This window comes from Dicentrarchus labrax, unplaced genomic scaffold, assembly GCF_905237075.1.
Source record: "Dicentrarchus labrax unplaced genomic scaffold, dlabrax2021, whole genome shotgun sequence".
NCBI lineage: Eukaryota > Metazoa > Chordata > Actinopteri > Moronidae > Dicentrarchus > Dicentrarchus labrax.
The window spans coordinates 7,492,426-7,508,354 of record NW_026136715.1 but is presented as its reverse complement, the minus strand read 5'-3'; the positions used below and the strand labels follow the sequence as shown (position 1 = coordinate 7,508,354).

Below are 15,929 nucleotides of genomic sequence, written 5' to 3'. Positions count from 1 at the left end.
TTTTTCTGACGTCAAGACGCTTCGCACGTCCTCGCCCCGGCTCGTGACGCCAGTGCAACGGCTCTTCCTCCATGGGCGGCTTCCTCCCTCTGGGCTGTTCCGGATGAGACGCCTCCCTCCCTCCGCCCCTCTGATCCTCTTATCAGCGAGTAAGCGGCCAAGATGGATGTTGTAAACCAGGTAAGGCTTCAGGGGGGGAAAATCATCTATTTCATTAATGTTTTATTCGGTTGCTGAAGTTCATTTAATTTACCTCATTTTATTTAGTCGTGCGCTCAAATAAAGATAATTTTTCCCCGCACAGATCCGCCGATCCTTTAAGGTTATAATGCATTGCCTTCGATGTATTGGAGTCGAAATCATAATTTATGCATTAATATAGAAATCGCAGCGGTGTAAAGGCACGACGGAGCGCGGTTTAATTGGACAATTTTCCACTACTGATGCTGCAGTCGGTGTGATGGAGCGGCCCGCTGACAAAAAAAAAAAAAAAATGAGTAGGATGTCCAGAGATTGCTGCAGTAATGACATTTAGCAAAATGAAAGAGAGGATGTAGCATATTATCTCCAGGGATTTCAGCTAATTGATTTAGACCGTATCACCTCTCAATTAGCCTGCTGTACAGAAATCTGATTTATTTCCAAGGCCCCCTCGGTGTTTTCCGTTAGCCGCAGTAGGCCCGACACAGAGGAGGAGGAGGACGGGCTCCTGCATCTCTATGGCCGCGGACAGCTCATCCCTCTCATAGCTGTGTGGTTTGTGACAAAGCCAGCGAAGGCCCCTTTTTTTTCCTGCGAAATGAGCGGACATCAGGCTATGAGACTGCTCTGATAATGATTTTTTTGTCTGGTTTTTTTTATCAGTTCATGCGTCATCTGTTTAATATGGATGTTTGGAGCATGCACGGCGTCTGGAGAAACAATGAGTCCCCCCAACAGCCTGAGAGAGAGAGAGGAAAAAAAAAACCCCATCACTGCTGCTTATTCCAGTGCGGCCATTTATTGATGCACACAGGGACACACCGCCTTCTTTGTAGTGTCGCATTCACCTGCGCACAAATGCATCCTCCTTTTGCGCCGTCAATTGTAAATATTTGGCGAGATTTTCCCTCAAATGGAGGGGGGGGACGGCTGGGAAGTGTGCAGCAGAGAATGCAGCCAGTTAATCAGCTTTGTCTAATTGTAATGCTGGCAGGAGCTCTCTCCCACACACACACACACACACATAGCACAGCGTTTGAAGTCAATATCAAAATGACTACTGTAGTTGTACATCTTTCTCGTAGGCGCACAAAGATGCCAGCTGTAAATTGAGTCACTTTCATTCACTGGCAGATATTTGCCATATAACAAACACCTGCAGGTGCCAGCAGTAGACCATGCAGGCCTGTGGGCTCTGAGGTAATTAGGTTCATGTTTTCAATCAGCATCATCATGTGATCATCCAGGTCACTTGGTCTGCTGAGAGAGGCTGTTTTCCCACAGAAAGAGCAGGAGTCAGTGTGGAAATGTAAATAAAATAAGGAAATTAAACCTCATCTAATATCTGATTTTGTGTTTTGGCAGTTGGTGGCCCAAGGGCAGTTCACGGTAATCAAACAACCTCTGGGATTTATAAAGATTCTACAGTGGGTAAGTCCTCGATTTTACATTGTTATTGGTGATTGCAACACATTCATGAATGTTGTCCATTTTCACAAAAAAAAAAAAATTATATATACATATTCATTATTGTGGATAAACCACTTGGAGCTTGTATTGTTTGCAATAAATAATGTTGCCATGTCTCTTACTGACAGATTTGTGACCTTCTGTCACACAGAGGTCACAAAGCTGCATGGGGCTTAATAATGGATGTGACTCCACAGTCTTGGAAAAAAAAAAAACAAGGTTTACAGTTCAACCCCTCTCTCACAGGATGTTCTTCTTTTTCTGCAGAAATATTACAGTAACATACTTACGTCTAACATGAAGCTCTTAAATGTATTCAAATATTAATTGAGGTTAATATTGAGGAGGCTCTCGTATCCTGGTGGTGATGACGATACTGCCCCAGCAGGAAGTGTTACGTCACTGCTGTAGTAACACTCTGTCAGTCTACTGAGGAATATAACGACAATTTGTCAAATCCTTCTCAGAGGACACAACCTCTGCATACTAGTGCAGTTCATGATCTCTGTTTCATGTGCTTGGTCTCCTCCACCAGATGATGGAGCCAGAAAACTGTTCAAGTGTTGTTTTTCTATGAAGAGAGCAGCATGAATATGTTTACTGAATTATTAAATTTTACTCTAGGATTGTAAAATATTTAGATTTTCACTAATGAAAGTCATCCAGTTCCGTTTAGGGTTGAAACAATTATGTGATTGATCAATTAAAAAACCACAGCAACCATTTTATTAAAAAAGTTGAGCAGGAGGAGAAGCAACGTCAGCAATTTGGAGATATTTTAAGCAACTTTTACAACCTTTGCAATATTATTTTTATTACAGAAAATGAGGAACATGTTTTCAAAATCACTGTCAAAGATATAATATTATTGTTAAGTACTCATATCAGTACTCGGTATTGGTAAGTACACAAATGTATTTGTATTTGGTGTGATATCGGTGCATATCTACATATTTTCCAAGCAAAGAAATTCCAAACATTCCCTGGGTCCAGCTTCTCCATTGTGAAGATTCACTGCTTATCTTTGTCATTTTCTATCATAATTTGATTATTTTGGGCGTTCGTTGGGGAAAACAACCAATATAAAGACGTCACCTTCTGCTTTACTAAATTGTGACGGGTATTTTTCACTATTTTCTGACATTCAAATCAATTAAATAAGAAAATAATCGTCAGATGGATGGATAATGAAAATGATTGTTGGTTGCAGCCCTACTTGCATTCATGTTGATCTATCCAAGAGCTATTATAGAAGGTTTCAGAAGATTAGACATAATGGGTACTGTTTGTCCTCTATCAGCAGCAGCATGTCCACACTGAAGAGGCTGCAGGGTTAACAGTGGTGCCTCTCTACAGCTGGGGCACCACAGTGGTGGGAATAGTGGTACTAATTACTCGTGCAGGCCCTGCAGCTAAGTGTCTTATGTTATATTAAACCCTGATGTGATGTGATGAAGTGATTCTGGTTTGTGGTTCTGGTTATGGCAGCCACCTAGCATTTTCAGTATAGTGAGCACTTCTAGAGCTGCAACTAATAATTGATAATCAATTAATCATTTTTAGGCATTTGTCAAGCAAAAATGCCTAAAAATGTTCTGGCTTCTCCCACTAGGGGTCACCAAAGCTTCACAGAGGGTTATGAGGCCTTCTTGATTTTAAGACAGGCTAGAAAATGTAAAAAATATTCATAGTATATACACAGTAGTCCCATATATATCCATCTATTTCTGTATGATTGTTAAACATGATTAAAAAAAATAGATAATACAGACAGAGAAATTGTATAAAAACTTCCCTAAACAGGAAATAATCTGCTCAAAATTCATCCAAATTACTAATTTTACACAAACTTGTTGCAGTTATTGAGTTCACTGTTTGGGTTCATTGTACAGTTTTGAATATGATATGAAATATCCATAAATATCACTCACTCAGTGGTTGTCAATTTACTATCTGATAGAAAAGGGGTCCCTTAAGGAAAAAGGTTGGGAATCACTCTCCTATATGATAGTAAACTGAGTATATTCCTTATATATTTCTTTATAATCTGAAGAGGTCACCTTGGGCTGTAGAAAAGTATTTTTCACAATATTCTAACCTTTTATATAGAAACAATAAATAGATTAAATAAATAGGCATTTTAAACAACCGTAGCTCTACATTCCTGGTAACTGACTGTGACATATATTCATGCAGTATTCTATTTACATTTTGGGAGGGTAGAGAAGGAAATTGAGGACTGGTGCCCCTCCTGCACATACATCTCATAATCCTCAGCTACACCCCTGATCCTCAGTATAAGAACACACTTTAACACAACCCAGATGAAAGCATGCGTGCCAAAGCAGCTCTGACAGAGTCCCACACTGTAATAGGCTCTGCAGATATGTCAGAGAACAGCCAGAGGAATGAGCATGCTGCATGACTCTGTAGTCCTTCCCTGGAGCTGTGTGAGTGTGCCAGCACCTCATCACTGCCTCCCTGGGTCACAGCAAGCACAACCACCAATCAGGAGCCGTGCTCAGGAGGCCAGGGCCCATGAATCATCTGTCAAAGGGGCTGCGTGCCTTAGCGTCAGACTAGAGGAGGGGCTGCTGGAGCTGCTGCTTTTTCTGGATTAATATGGGCATGCACAACCAGCAACACAGTGTTTTTTAGGAGGGCAGAGAGGAACCACCCCTTCTTTCAGTGGAAACAGGCAGCAATGAATAAGATATTTCTGTTTAGCAGAATCAAACCTTTTTTAGGCTTTTTGTTGTGCTGATTTGCTTTTATAGAAAATACAAAGCAGCATTTCTCAGCATATTAATACATTTGAATTTGATAGAGAGAGATTAAATGGATTGGATATTGGTTGAGGGTGTGTGTTTTCTAATGTTTTTATTAAATGGTGAAAAATTACTCACGAAAGCTTCTGAGCACCATTTTTGCTACGTGAGATTTGAACAGCGCTCTGTATGTGTGACTCATGTAGCTTTAGCCTGCCTCCCATACCAACCCCACCCTCCCTCTCTCTCTCTCTCTCTCTCTCTCTCTCTCTCTCTCTCTCTCTCTCTCTCTCGCTCACACTCACTCTCTCTCTCTGTCTCTGGGGAATAGTGCTGACAAAGCCTAGATTTGATGGATGTTGTAAGACATTGAGTTCCCAAATAAAGCTGATGTGGAGCTCAAGCATAGAGAACGCAAACAGCCTCCTGCCTCTACCGATACAGGATGAGACCTCTGTGTGGAATTTCATTTGCATTCAAATTTAAGTTCAGTTCTGACTCATACCCAGCAAACATTAAAAAAGACCGTTAGTAAGAACATGAAGCGAGAGCCTTATTCACTTTGGTGTAGTCCCTAATGTGTAATAAAAGCTGTTGACTTTGTTGTAGCTCTGGGGCTTTTGCTGTTCAGACACTGGTGACTCTGTGGTTATTACTCCAGGGCCTCTGGTGAAGGCTTACACAGTTGGTGTTTATTTCTGCACTTTTCGGTCCCTCCAGGATTTTGCTGGCTTTTTTGGGGGCATTGTGACGGCCCCAAATTCCTGATTTCACTACAGCTTTTCTAAAAACATTTTTTTTTACAATGAAATTGTGGGAGATAGTAAAAATTGCAAAACTAGTTAAGATTTTTTGTGTAATTCATTAAAAATCAGAGAAAAAAGAATATCGCCCAATACATTGTTCATGGATTTTTCTACCTTTCAGATATTAATGTCTGTATCTGCTTCAAAAATCCAGAATCACTCAGGGTCTACAGCTTGTAGTTTTATTAATGTGTAGATCAGTTTTTACAGATAGAGACAGACAGTGTGAGGAAAGAAGTAGCAGATGGATTGTTTGTGTCTGAGTGTGTAAGATTGTGTATCTTCTCAGCACAGAAGCGCTGACAACCATCCAGCATACCAGGAGGGGTAGAAACCAGCGTCTGCCTCCTCACTGTGTGATACTGCCAATAGTGTTACCATGGCACCAAACACTCAGGGTGCCACCATTTCTTTCTCTCAATCTGGCTGCCCGTTATTCCTCCTCCATCACTCTTTCTTCCACTCATCTATCACCATAAAAGTACAACTCTTAATTGTGGTATGGCGCCTCCTATTTAGATTAATCTTCCTTACTACTGGGTTTTAGCCATGCAGCAGCGTGGCTCCAATAGTGGCAATGGTCTACCACTTTGATCCAGACTGAAATATCTCAGTAAATGTTGGATGGATTACTTTATTTGAATTACAGTTACATACACAGACATAAGATGACTTGTATGATAATGTCTACATTTTTAACATATTTTATCAGGTCCAGTATTTTGTGTTACGTTATTTGTAGAAAATGCAACTTTTCAAGAATGTATGTGTGATCAGATACTAATCTTTATCTACATGTAAATATGTGCGCTCCCCCGATTGGTTTCTCATGTGAGTGTGATCCAAATCCTTTGGCTAGTAACACTGTATCGCTTCAGGATGATTCAATTGAAGCAGCAGTGTGGCTTGTTGCTGAGATTATCTGTTAACTAGAGAATCCAGCGCTTGTTTGTGTTTCCATTTTCTCCCGAATGTCTCTGCAGGAAAAGAAGAAAGCAAAGTCCAGTTTTCAGCTGGGGTACATTTTATTTGTCTCTGTATTGATCCTTCTAATGAAATCTCAACCACTAGCTATCTCAGAGGGAACAGTTAAACATGAAAACAGCTGCAGTAGTGCAATAATACTGTTAAACTAAACACAATGAGATAGAAGACGTATATGTTTTAGGATAAAATAAACCACAATCCACACTTTGTGAAGGATTGTGCCGACACTGCAGTTGTGACATGCTGCACATGCTGTAGGTACATCTGCTGCAGCATTACACCCTTTTATTATTCTGCTTTAGGCTTAAAGGGAAAGTACTACTTTAAACACAACTCACATTTTGCAGGCCTTTTCTAATTTTAGATTATTAGATAGATTTCAAATTAACCATATTCTTCCAGAGATTTGCGTCCATAGGTCCAAGTAAGATGGTAATAATGTAGAAATGTTTGGTGTTTTAAACTCAGAAGCTCTACTGCAGATGGCAAATTTGTTCTTTGCTTGAAAATAAACTGTGTTGTCAATCAGCAGTCTTCTCACACATTAATGCTGCCACTTTCATCACATCTACAGTCATTTTCATTGGTTATTAAAACCTGTTAAAGACTTTTACCAACAACGGGAAGGGGAGGTGTTTGAAATGTTGGGAGAGGACACTCGAAAAGAAAAAAAAAGAAAAAAACCCTGCAGGAACGGAGAAGGATAAGTAAAGCAATCACAATGAGGCTCGCTTTAGGCAGCAGGTGTGTGTAAATCCAACAAACGAGCCACCGACTCACATTAGCTAAAAGATTACTGTAAATAGTTTAGTGTGTTGTTAATGCCTGCAGCGAGTAGACACTACTACAAGACTAAAGTTAAGAGGGAAGTGACGTGCGTGTGTGTGTGTGTGTGTGTGTGTGTGGTGTGTGTGTGTGTGTGTGTGTGTGTTGTGACTGGCTTTGCAATAGCTCAGTATTTGTCGACAGATGGTAGAGCACCTCAGTCAGATTAATAGTTGGATTTTCCATCCAATCGGATCTGGCCCACAGCATAGGGAGGGTGTGGTAAAAATAGTCTGATTTGTCTAATCTGCTGTGTGTGAGAGCGTGAGATTATCTCCACGCATGTCTGTTTGTGCCGTCTACGTTACGTGACTGTAAATGTGAGCTGCACTGAGCTGTGTGTGCACCTAAAGGAACAGACCCCGAACTAATGCACAATCACTGTTGTACCGCAAAATACTATAGAAACGTCCACAGAAAAGCCGCACTTGTAAGGGTAACCATGGCAACAGGTGCAGCCCTCGCTGTGTAACCTGGTGATAACGCTGCATTGATTCGCACTCTGTGTGCATTTTTCAGCAACTCGCCACGATCGGTGGAGCATCAGTCCTGCTTGAGATTGCAGCTGGTGAAAGCACAGTCTGCTGCTTTGAGTTGTCACTTTTTTTTTTTTTTTTACACGGTTACATAATCTGAACTATACCACTCCTGATTGCAGTGGTAGGAGGAAAGTGTGTTTGATTTGAAATAAGTACTTACTGTGTGTTCAATGTTTAGTCTGTGTGAGATGTCAAAAGTCACTGGATGAGTGGTCAGATTTTCAACATGTCTTTTCTCTCCTCTTTCTCTCGCAGATTTTTGCAATCTTCGCTTTCTCAACATGTGGCAGTTACTCTGGCATGTTCAAGATGAGTGTGGAGTGTAAAAACCGGTCGGAGAGTGACCTAGGCATTGAAGTAGAATTTGAATATCCATTCAGGTATGTATTCTGTCATTCACAAGTTACTATGGGGCTCTTATAAACTGTGGCACGCAAATCAAAATAAATCCCTCATCAAACAGTTAATGTTATAGATGGTAAAGTCTGTTAGTGCATTATAGCACAAGTAAGATCCAATTTTGAAATCAGGTTTTTATGATTTGATTCATTCCATCCCTCTACAATTTTGGAACATAAAGTGGCATTTCTTATAAATTATATCATATAAATATCTATTTTTTATTATATATAAAATATAGACGTGGAATTAGCAAATATAGGCCTATATTCCTAATCTACACAATCATTATTTTAGTTAACAAGCTCATTAGCCTATCAGAGGGATTATAATAGGATATTTCCATGAAAAATGCCTTTGGTTAAAGGAACAGTTCAACATTTAGGGAAATTCACTGATTCACACATTCGCTTTCTTGCCAAGAGTTAGATGAGAAGATCAATCGTGTTCTTTTCTGTATGCTATACAGGTAGGTGATTACCTTTGCTTCGTTTAAAGGTTAGAAATAGGTGGAAATTGCTTTGTTCAAAATTAAAAACCAACAACAACAAAAACAAAAGCTTACTAAAGAATAAAACCAAGTTCTAGATTGAAGACTTAACTGGAACTTCCTGTAGTCTAGCACAAACCCCTGTACAAACCACAAATGCTAAACTTTGGTATTTATACAAATTAAATAAATATAAGGTGTTAATTAGGGAGCTTTAAAGGTGCTGGTAGGTGCTAGAAGTAGGGTTAACTGTTTCCCCCTGTTTCCAGTCTTAATGCTAAGCTAAGCTAAGGTCTTACTAAGGTCACATTTAATTGACAGACACCAAAGTAGGTTTTATTCTCTCAGCTAACTGTTGGCAAGAAAGTGAATGCAAATTTTCCAAAAATGTCGAACTACTCCTTTAAAGTACTGTCCTCAGCAGTATTTTGTTATTGATTGCATTGATCATTTCTACACAACCTTAAATAATAAATGAAAACATATATGAGAAACACTGCCCCTGATCAGTGATATCACCAGGTGTTTCACATTTGAGAACTGTGTCACCATTTACCTTTTTGTTTTTCTTAGCTCTTCTTTCACTCTTTAATTACTCTCTCTCTTTCTCTCTTCTGTTCTTAGGCTCCATCAGGTTTACTTTGATGCACCCACCTGTAAGGAAGGGAAACCCGAACGTCTATTCCTGGTCGGGGACTACTCCTCCTCAGCTGAGTTCTTTGTCACCATCGCTGTCTTTTCCTTCCTCTACTCTATGGCAGCTCTCGCTGTGTACTGTTTCATACTGGAGAAGTACCGTGAAAACAACAAGGGGGCTAAGATTGTGAGTCCTACAAGTCCTAAAACTGGTGCTACAATTAATATCTAGTTTTTGCTGTTGGTAGTAAAAGTGCTGTCTTGTTGATCACCAGGACCTTGTTGTGTCGGCGGTATTTGCCTTCATGTGGCTGGTGTCCTCATGTGCTTGGGCTAAAGGCCTGTCAGATGTGAAAACAGCCACGGATCCAGAGAGGGTCATCACTCTCATTGCGGCCTGTGAAGAACCAGAGAATCGCTGCCGTGAGATCCACGACCCCAAGGTTTCCGGCCTGAACACCTCTGTGGTAGGTTCCAGATCAAGTCTTTAAGGTGAAGCCAACGCGGAAGTGACTTAAACTTGCATTCTATGCAATGGCCAGCAGAGGGCAGCTCCATTGGCTGCAATAACACACAATACCATACAGTCTTATGGAGAAATGACCCAACTTCTCACCTGCTTTATTAGCTCAATAAATAATGTCCTAATGAGTTTATTGTCTCAATCGTTAGTTTCAAGTATTCTTCCATGCAACATTATGTTAATTTAGTAAATAATGGTCCAATTTAGGGTAAAACAGGCGATAAATCAGAGTATGCTTTAAGGTGTTGCTAACTTAAAATTGACATGTAATTCTTAGTGAGTCCGTCTAGCGCAGTGCACCAAACTCAGATCAAACTGTCAAATAGGCAGTGCTGATCAAATACAAATCAAGATTCTGTCACTGCGTTGCCTATTTCTCACTTAAAACGTATTCACAAACATATTTTAGTGTACTGTTGTTAGCTGTAATACGAGATTGTGTGTGACCAGGTGAGTCGCCATTCTTTCCTGGTAAGGAAAAGTCATCTGCACAGCCAGTGAGCGCAGCTTAACTCGCAGTACGCCACATCTGCTGGCTTTAACAAACCGTAATAGTGATAACCATAATGCTTTATATTAATGAAACTATATGAAGAGTTCATATGAGAACAGAAAAAGTACATTACTAAAACAAACGCTTATCTCTAAACACCTCTCTCCTCCACAGGCTTTTGGCTTCATCAACCTGATCCTGTGGATAGGAAACCTGTGGTTTGTGTTCAAGGAGACTGGCTTGATGGCTGCCTTCTCTGGAACATACGTCCCATCACAGGAAAAGCAGCCCGCCCCCGATTCCTTGGGCCAGGCAGGCTACGGTCAGCAGGACCCCTACGCTGGCTCCCAGGGAGGGTATCAGCCAGAGTACGGCCAGCAGGGAGGCTACAATGAGGACGGAGGTTACAGCCAGGGCTATGAGCAGCAGCCCACCTCCTACTCTAATCAGATGTGAGCCTGTCCAGCCAAACAACAGCTAAAAGATGGTGAGTGTCAACCTATGTAATATGTATGTATGTGTACTGCTTAAAATAGGTTAAATAGATCACATTATTGTATGTCTCTGGGGTAATAATCTGAGTGAATCTTTAATTGTAAACACAATCTAAGGGTTCATTGTGTAATGGCAATATTTATGATGCTTACAGTGATACCCACTGGGCATCAACCTAACATTAATGTAATATTTTAGTAAAGAAGCTGCCTTTTGCTTGTTATTTCTCGGGCACGTGATCAGAAAATATGGGTGGAGTTCTACCTCTATGCAGACGACACAAACATACATTTTCACAAAATCGGATATCGCTATCTTCTGCCAATCCTCTTCGTTCTCCTGAAATACATTAAGATGCACTGTAACTACTGAAAAGCGGTGTTTTTGATTGACAGTGGCAAAGAAAACAGCAACAATCCCCACAATCTCAGCTGCACACTTTCGTGTATTTATAGAAGAACACAAATCCTGTGAGTCTAAAGTAGTCTGAGTTATCCAAATAAAGTTAAGATCTTCCAAAGTCTTTTTGAGACAAAACCCCCTGTACTAAAAATACTGTAAAGTTGGAAGATACGCACTTGACTTGTCTAACTTGTTACTTCTGAAGCATTATATGAGTCATTTGAACTTAAAGCGGCTAGAATCAATATTTCTATAACAATGTATCAAATGATAACGTGATAACAACATTCGTGAGGAACCTACAAAGAACCATAACCTGAATCTGCAGCCCCCATCAGCTTTAAGGAGCTTTATAGTGAGTTTGAGTTCATTGTTTAGCTGTTTGATCCATAACTGTTTTGACTTTTCATTCATAGTGTTGTTTTCAACATAAAGCTCTAAAAACCCACTGTACACTACCTGCTATGCTTGTGAACACAATGAAGCATTTAGCAGTTAAAAAGACAGTTATTTCCATCAGGAGTTGGTTGGGATCAAAACCTAAAAGTGAATGAATATTACGTTCATCAGGTGAACAGAAACTCAACTGAATGATAATGATAATGTAATGGCTGGATGCATAAATAAGAAACGTTTTGCTTACAATTTTGCCATATTAAGTTAAAAGGTGAAAATTTGTCTGTTCACAACATTTTTCCAGTCTTCAAATGGCCAAAAAAACAGTTATCAGTTATTGAAAAATGTATTTTTGAGTATTTTGTGCCCCTTCCCTTATATACTGTCTGGAATCATGTTAGGGTGAGATCTTATAACGGTCAGTGTACCCAGGATGAAAAATCACAGTCATTAACTTATATATATATAGCTATTCAAGTATTCTTAGACTTGAAAAAATGTGTACCTATCCCTTAAAAACAACCTATATTTATATGTTCCTGACAACCAATTCAATGTCCTCTCCAGCAAGATGACAATAATGGTTCATTGACACAGACATATGTTTATGTTGAGTAGCAAAGGTGAAAGGAACATGACATTGCGTGGGGTAGATCGATGGTGTATAAAAGCAGTCTATGATACTGCACAGACTACACTACACTACACTTCCCTCTATGAATTCCTGCAGTTTGACTGAATCTTGTCTTCTTTTATGACCTCACTCGTCTTTATATCAAGTGGAAAAGAGGGGATGTGACGTATATCCATGCACCATGCAGAGTTTAGCACTTTCTAATGGGTACCTTTGGTATTTTTTAACCTGGACCTCTTTTTCCTATGTCTTGTGTCAAAATGACTAATGGGGACAACAAGTTTAGAATTTGGTCTCATGCTGCAGTGTCTGATAACACAACCATATTACATACATACCAAGTTTTCTGTACCTTCCTTTTTCTGAATACCATCACAGTGTAGGTGACATCTGCATCTTCAGTGTCAATAATAGCTTTTATTATCCCATATTTGTTGAGCCTTAGCTTTGTTTACATATTCAACATGTAATCATGCGTCTGCTGTTTGTTTAACATTTTCCTTCCCTCTCGCTTCTCTACCTTTTTCCTCTACCCAGGGTGACCTTGTGATTTTGGAGAGTGGCTCTTGACCACCACCTGCATTTCCACACTCCTCTGTTTGTCTGTTTGTGTATCTGTGAGTTGACAGGCGGAGGGAGAGAGGCATGGAGGGCAGAAACTGGTGGGGCCTGGGAAGGGAAGCACCACTGGGGAGCAGGATGTGGGGGGGAAAAAAAGAGGGAAATGGGTCTTTGCTGTAACATGATGTTTATTCTCGTGATGTATTTAACTGTAGAAGACAACAGAGGATTGTCTGTTTGGTTATACGAGAAAAACTTGAATACAAATACCAAAACATTCGTTGACGAACATTTAAGAGAAATCTTGTAATGGAAAAGACTTACATTTATTAAAAAAAAAATTGTAGTAATATTTAACTTGGGAGAATGTATTTGTCTGTGCTGTGTAAATATCAACATGCTGATATATATGATTATATGTACACAGTTGGATAATTGTGCACTCCATAGAAGTTGTTATACAACAAATGTTGAGCACAGAGTTATTCAATTGCATTTACTTTGGTTCTGTTTAGGAGCTCACCTAGTTTAGCCTTTGCCCTTCAATTCCCTTAAATTATTCATAGCACAATAATGTTTTTACCTCAGAATCTATTAACTTCTTTTTTTATTTTCTCATTATGTTTTTTTCATTTGATCAGCATTACTGATTTAAGAAACAGGGTGAAGGCTCCTAAAAAAATATGGAAAATAATTAAAGAAGAGAATTATCTATATAAAAAGAGAAGAGAAAGGGTGGTGTTTGGTAATAACTGAATAGATGATAACAGTGGGTTTTTACGTTGGTTGTTTCAACTTTATTTATGTTTTTATATATATTTTTCCATCAAATATCACTGTAAAGCAAGGATGAACTCTTGTAAAACAGAATATTTTACATCCTGACATATAAAATCAAAAGTTGCATAGGGTTAAGAAAATTAGTGAGCATGGTAGCATCTCATATTTGCCGTGCTGTTTCCAAAACTGCTGTAGTGTGCTGTCAGTATGAAAATTGTGAATCAGGGCAGTGAACAACAGTTTTAGCAACGTGTGTTTGTTTATTCGTTTGGATTTATGTAATGGCATCAAACAAATGTTGTCAATGAACCTCGTCCTGTTTTGATCGCCTTTTATGTGGTCCAGAAAGTTGTAAGACAGAGTCATATAGTTTTTTAACTGGTGTTTCTATCACACTGTAATCAGTGGCATCCATACTCACATTAACATGAACTGTAGGTAAATGAGAATCAAGTATATTACACTTTAAAGACCATAGTTATGCCATAGTAAACACATATTATTATGCGGCCGTCTGAACAGTACGTCTCCATATATACTTCTCCTGCATCCTCAATCCTTCTTTGTCTCTTCTTTCTCTGAAGGCAAGCAAATTTACTGCATGCATCCTTATATCCTAAAGCATCTCTAAACATATATGAGGGACTGAGGCTCAAAGCTGCAGGAAAGTTAAACTACACAGTAATACCATGGTGTGTTTGATCCCTCATAGTGGTTACTGCACAGCACATACAGCAGCTCTGCTATATTCTACTCGAAGCACAAGTATGTGCTGCAATAATTACTTCTTTCCAGATATAAATACACCTGTCCTACTGCCAATCCTCTGTTTGGATATACAAGATCATGTTTGCCAAATGGTAAGAAATGTGTCTTGATTGGTAGTTTTTGCTTCCACAGTCCTCATCCGAATGAATTGTTGTCCATCTCCAGTATATCGATCCATTGCACAGCCTTGGACTCATTTCTTTTAAATCAGGGTTATTTGATTCAGGCGGTGTAGAAGCACCTGGCTTTCTCTCTTCCTCTAGTGGCCCCCCACCTCTGTTTCTTTCTCTCTTTCACTGTAGCTCTTATAAATATGCTGAAATGAAATATACTCTGTTGTTAGTGGTGAATGATGTCTTGTGGTACTCTCTACGCCTTTGGATAGTGCTGTGTTTATTGTGTATGATGTATTCATATTAGTATTTATGATAATGATAAGTCAGAGAAAAAAAATATCCAAGACTCTCCAGAATTCTGCTGTATTCTTATTATATGGGATCCATGTGAAACAAAATGAAATAAACTTGAAATTATTCTGTTGAAGGTTAAGATGTGTACTTCTGTTCATAGGAGTTGCTTGTCTTTACTTGGTTGAGTTGGGTTTGTTAAAAGTATGATTCAAAATCCCCCACTATTCTACAGTAAACAGTGTCTAAAACCTAGCAAAGAAGCTCAGATAAAGGTGACATAAACAAGATTAGTCTATTTAGTGACAGTAGCCTGCGGTTTCTAAAATGCAGATGTTTCGATATTTCTATGGTTGGCCTATATATCATTTAAACACCATTTCAGGCAGGCTGTGGACCAGTATTCAGGTTATAATTTGACCCGAGGGTTGCACCCAATCTGTGGTTTTGGTGAGGACTCTACATTGCACTCCCTAGTGGTCAGAGGAAGGTACCGACTGAAGTGGTTTCCTCTGTTCACTTCCCCTTGTTATATGAGAATTATTATTTCTCAATTTTAATAGACTTGTCCATATAAATAAGGCAAGGAAGAAGATTTAAGCGATAAACAGAGTGCATTACCACTGCAAAATGCACTGTAGAAGCAGTTCAGTCAGGACCACTTTTGTCAAAATATCTTATTCCAAAGCAGAATATTACATTTGGCGGTATGGCTCTGTTCTGGGACCTCCTTGTCCTTCCACGTGCCTACGTGGAAAACCTTAAGGCAGGGAGAGCACACCTCCCTGCCCTTCCATGTGCATACATAGAAACGTTTAAGACAAGAAGAGCGGCAGCAGAGACCCCCCCAGGGTACAGAACAGAGAACAGAAAATGACATTGATTAATTAGAAACAACATAAAAAGGAGGAGCTGGGGTGGAGGTGGGTTGCAAAAAGGCTTGTAGAGGAAGCAGCAGAGATAAAGCAGCTTAAATAAGGCGCCATGAATGATATTTGCCAATTGGATGCTTGAGGGAATCAGGTGAGCTGTCAGCTGACTGTGTATGGTTTCCAATAAGAACCTGAGAGGAACCTTAGATCCATCAGCTGATGTATGTTTATGACAAGCTGTGACCATATGATATAGATTGATACTGATTTCGTGGCCTGCCTGAACTAACACTATGCTCAATTAGTGGTGCAAAACTGATTTTGAGCTTATAAGATAATTGTTTTTAATTGGCTACCAGGGTGTGGATACTGTTTCAACACAGATCTAAGAATCAATATGATAAAAGTATAAAATTTATGATGATCACATGTTATACTATAATGTAATACTTTGACCTGTGCACACAAAGGTAGAGC

General features: G+C 39.5%; 1 protein-coding gene across 1 annotated transcript; it reads left to right on the top strand.

The window, feature by feature from the left end:
- The first annotated feature begins 67 nt into the window (after positions 1–67).
- On the top strand, positions 68–14,716 carry sypb (synaptophysin b). The gene is made up of 7 exons (XM_051425444.1): positions 68–180; positions 1,567–1,632; positions 7,852–7,976; positions 9,110–9,308; positions 9,397–9,588; positions 10,312–10,624; positions 12,602–14,716. Exons 1-6 carry the CDS (start codon positions 163–165, stop codon positions 10,591–10,593), a joined length of 882 nt encoding a protein of 293 aa, XP_051281404.1. The 5' UTR covers positions 68–162; the 3' UTR covers positions 10,594–10,624; positions 12,602–14,716.
- The last annotated feature ends 1,213 nt before the right edge of the window (positions 14,717–15,929 follow it).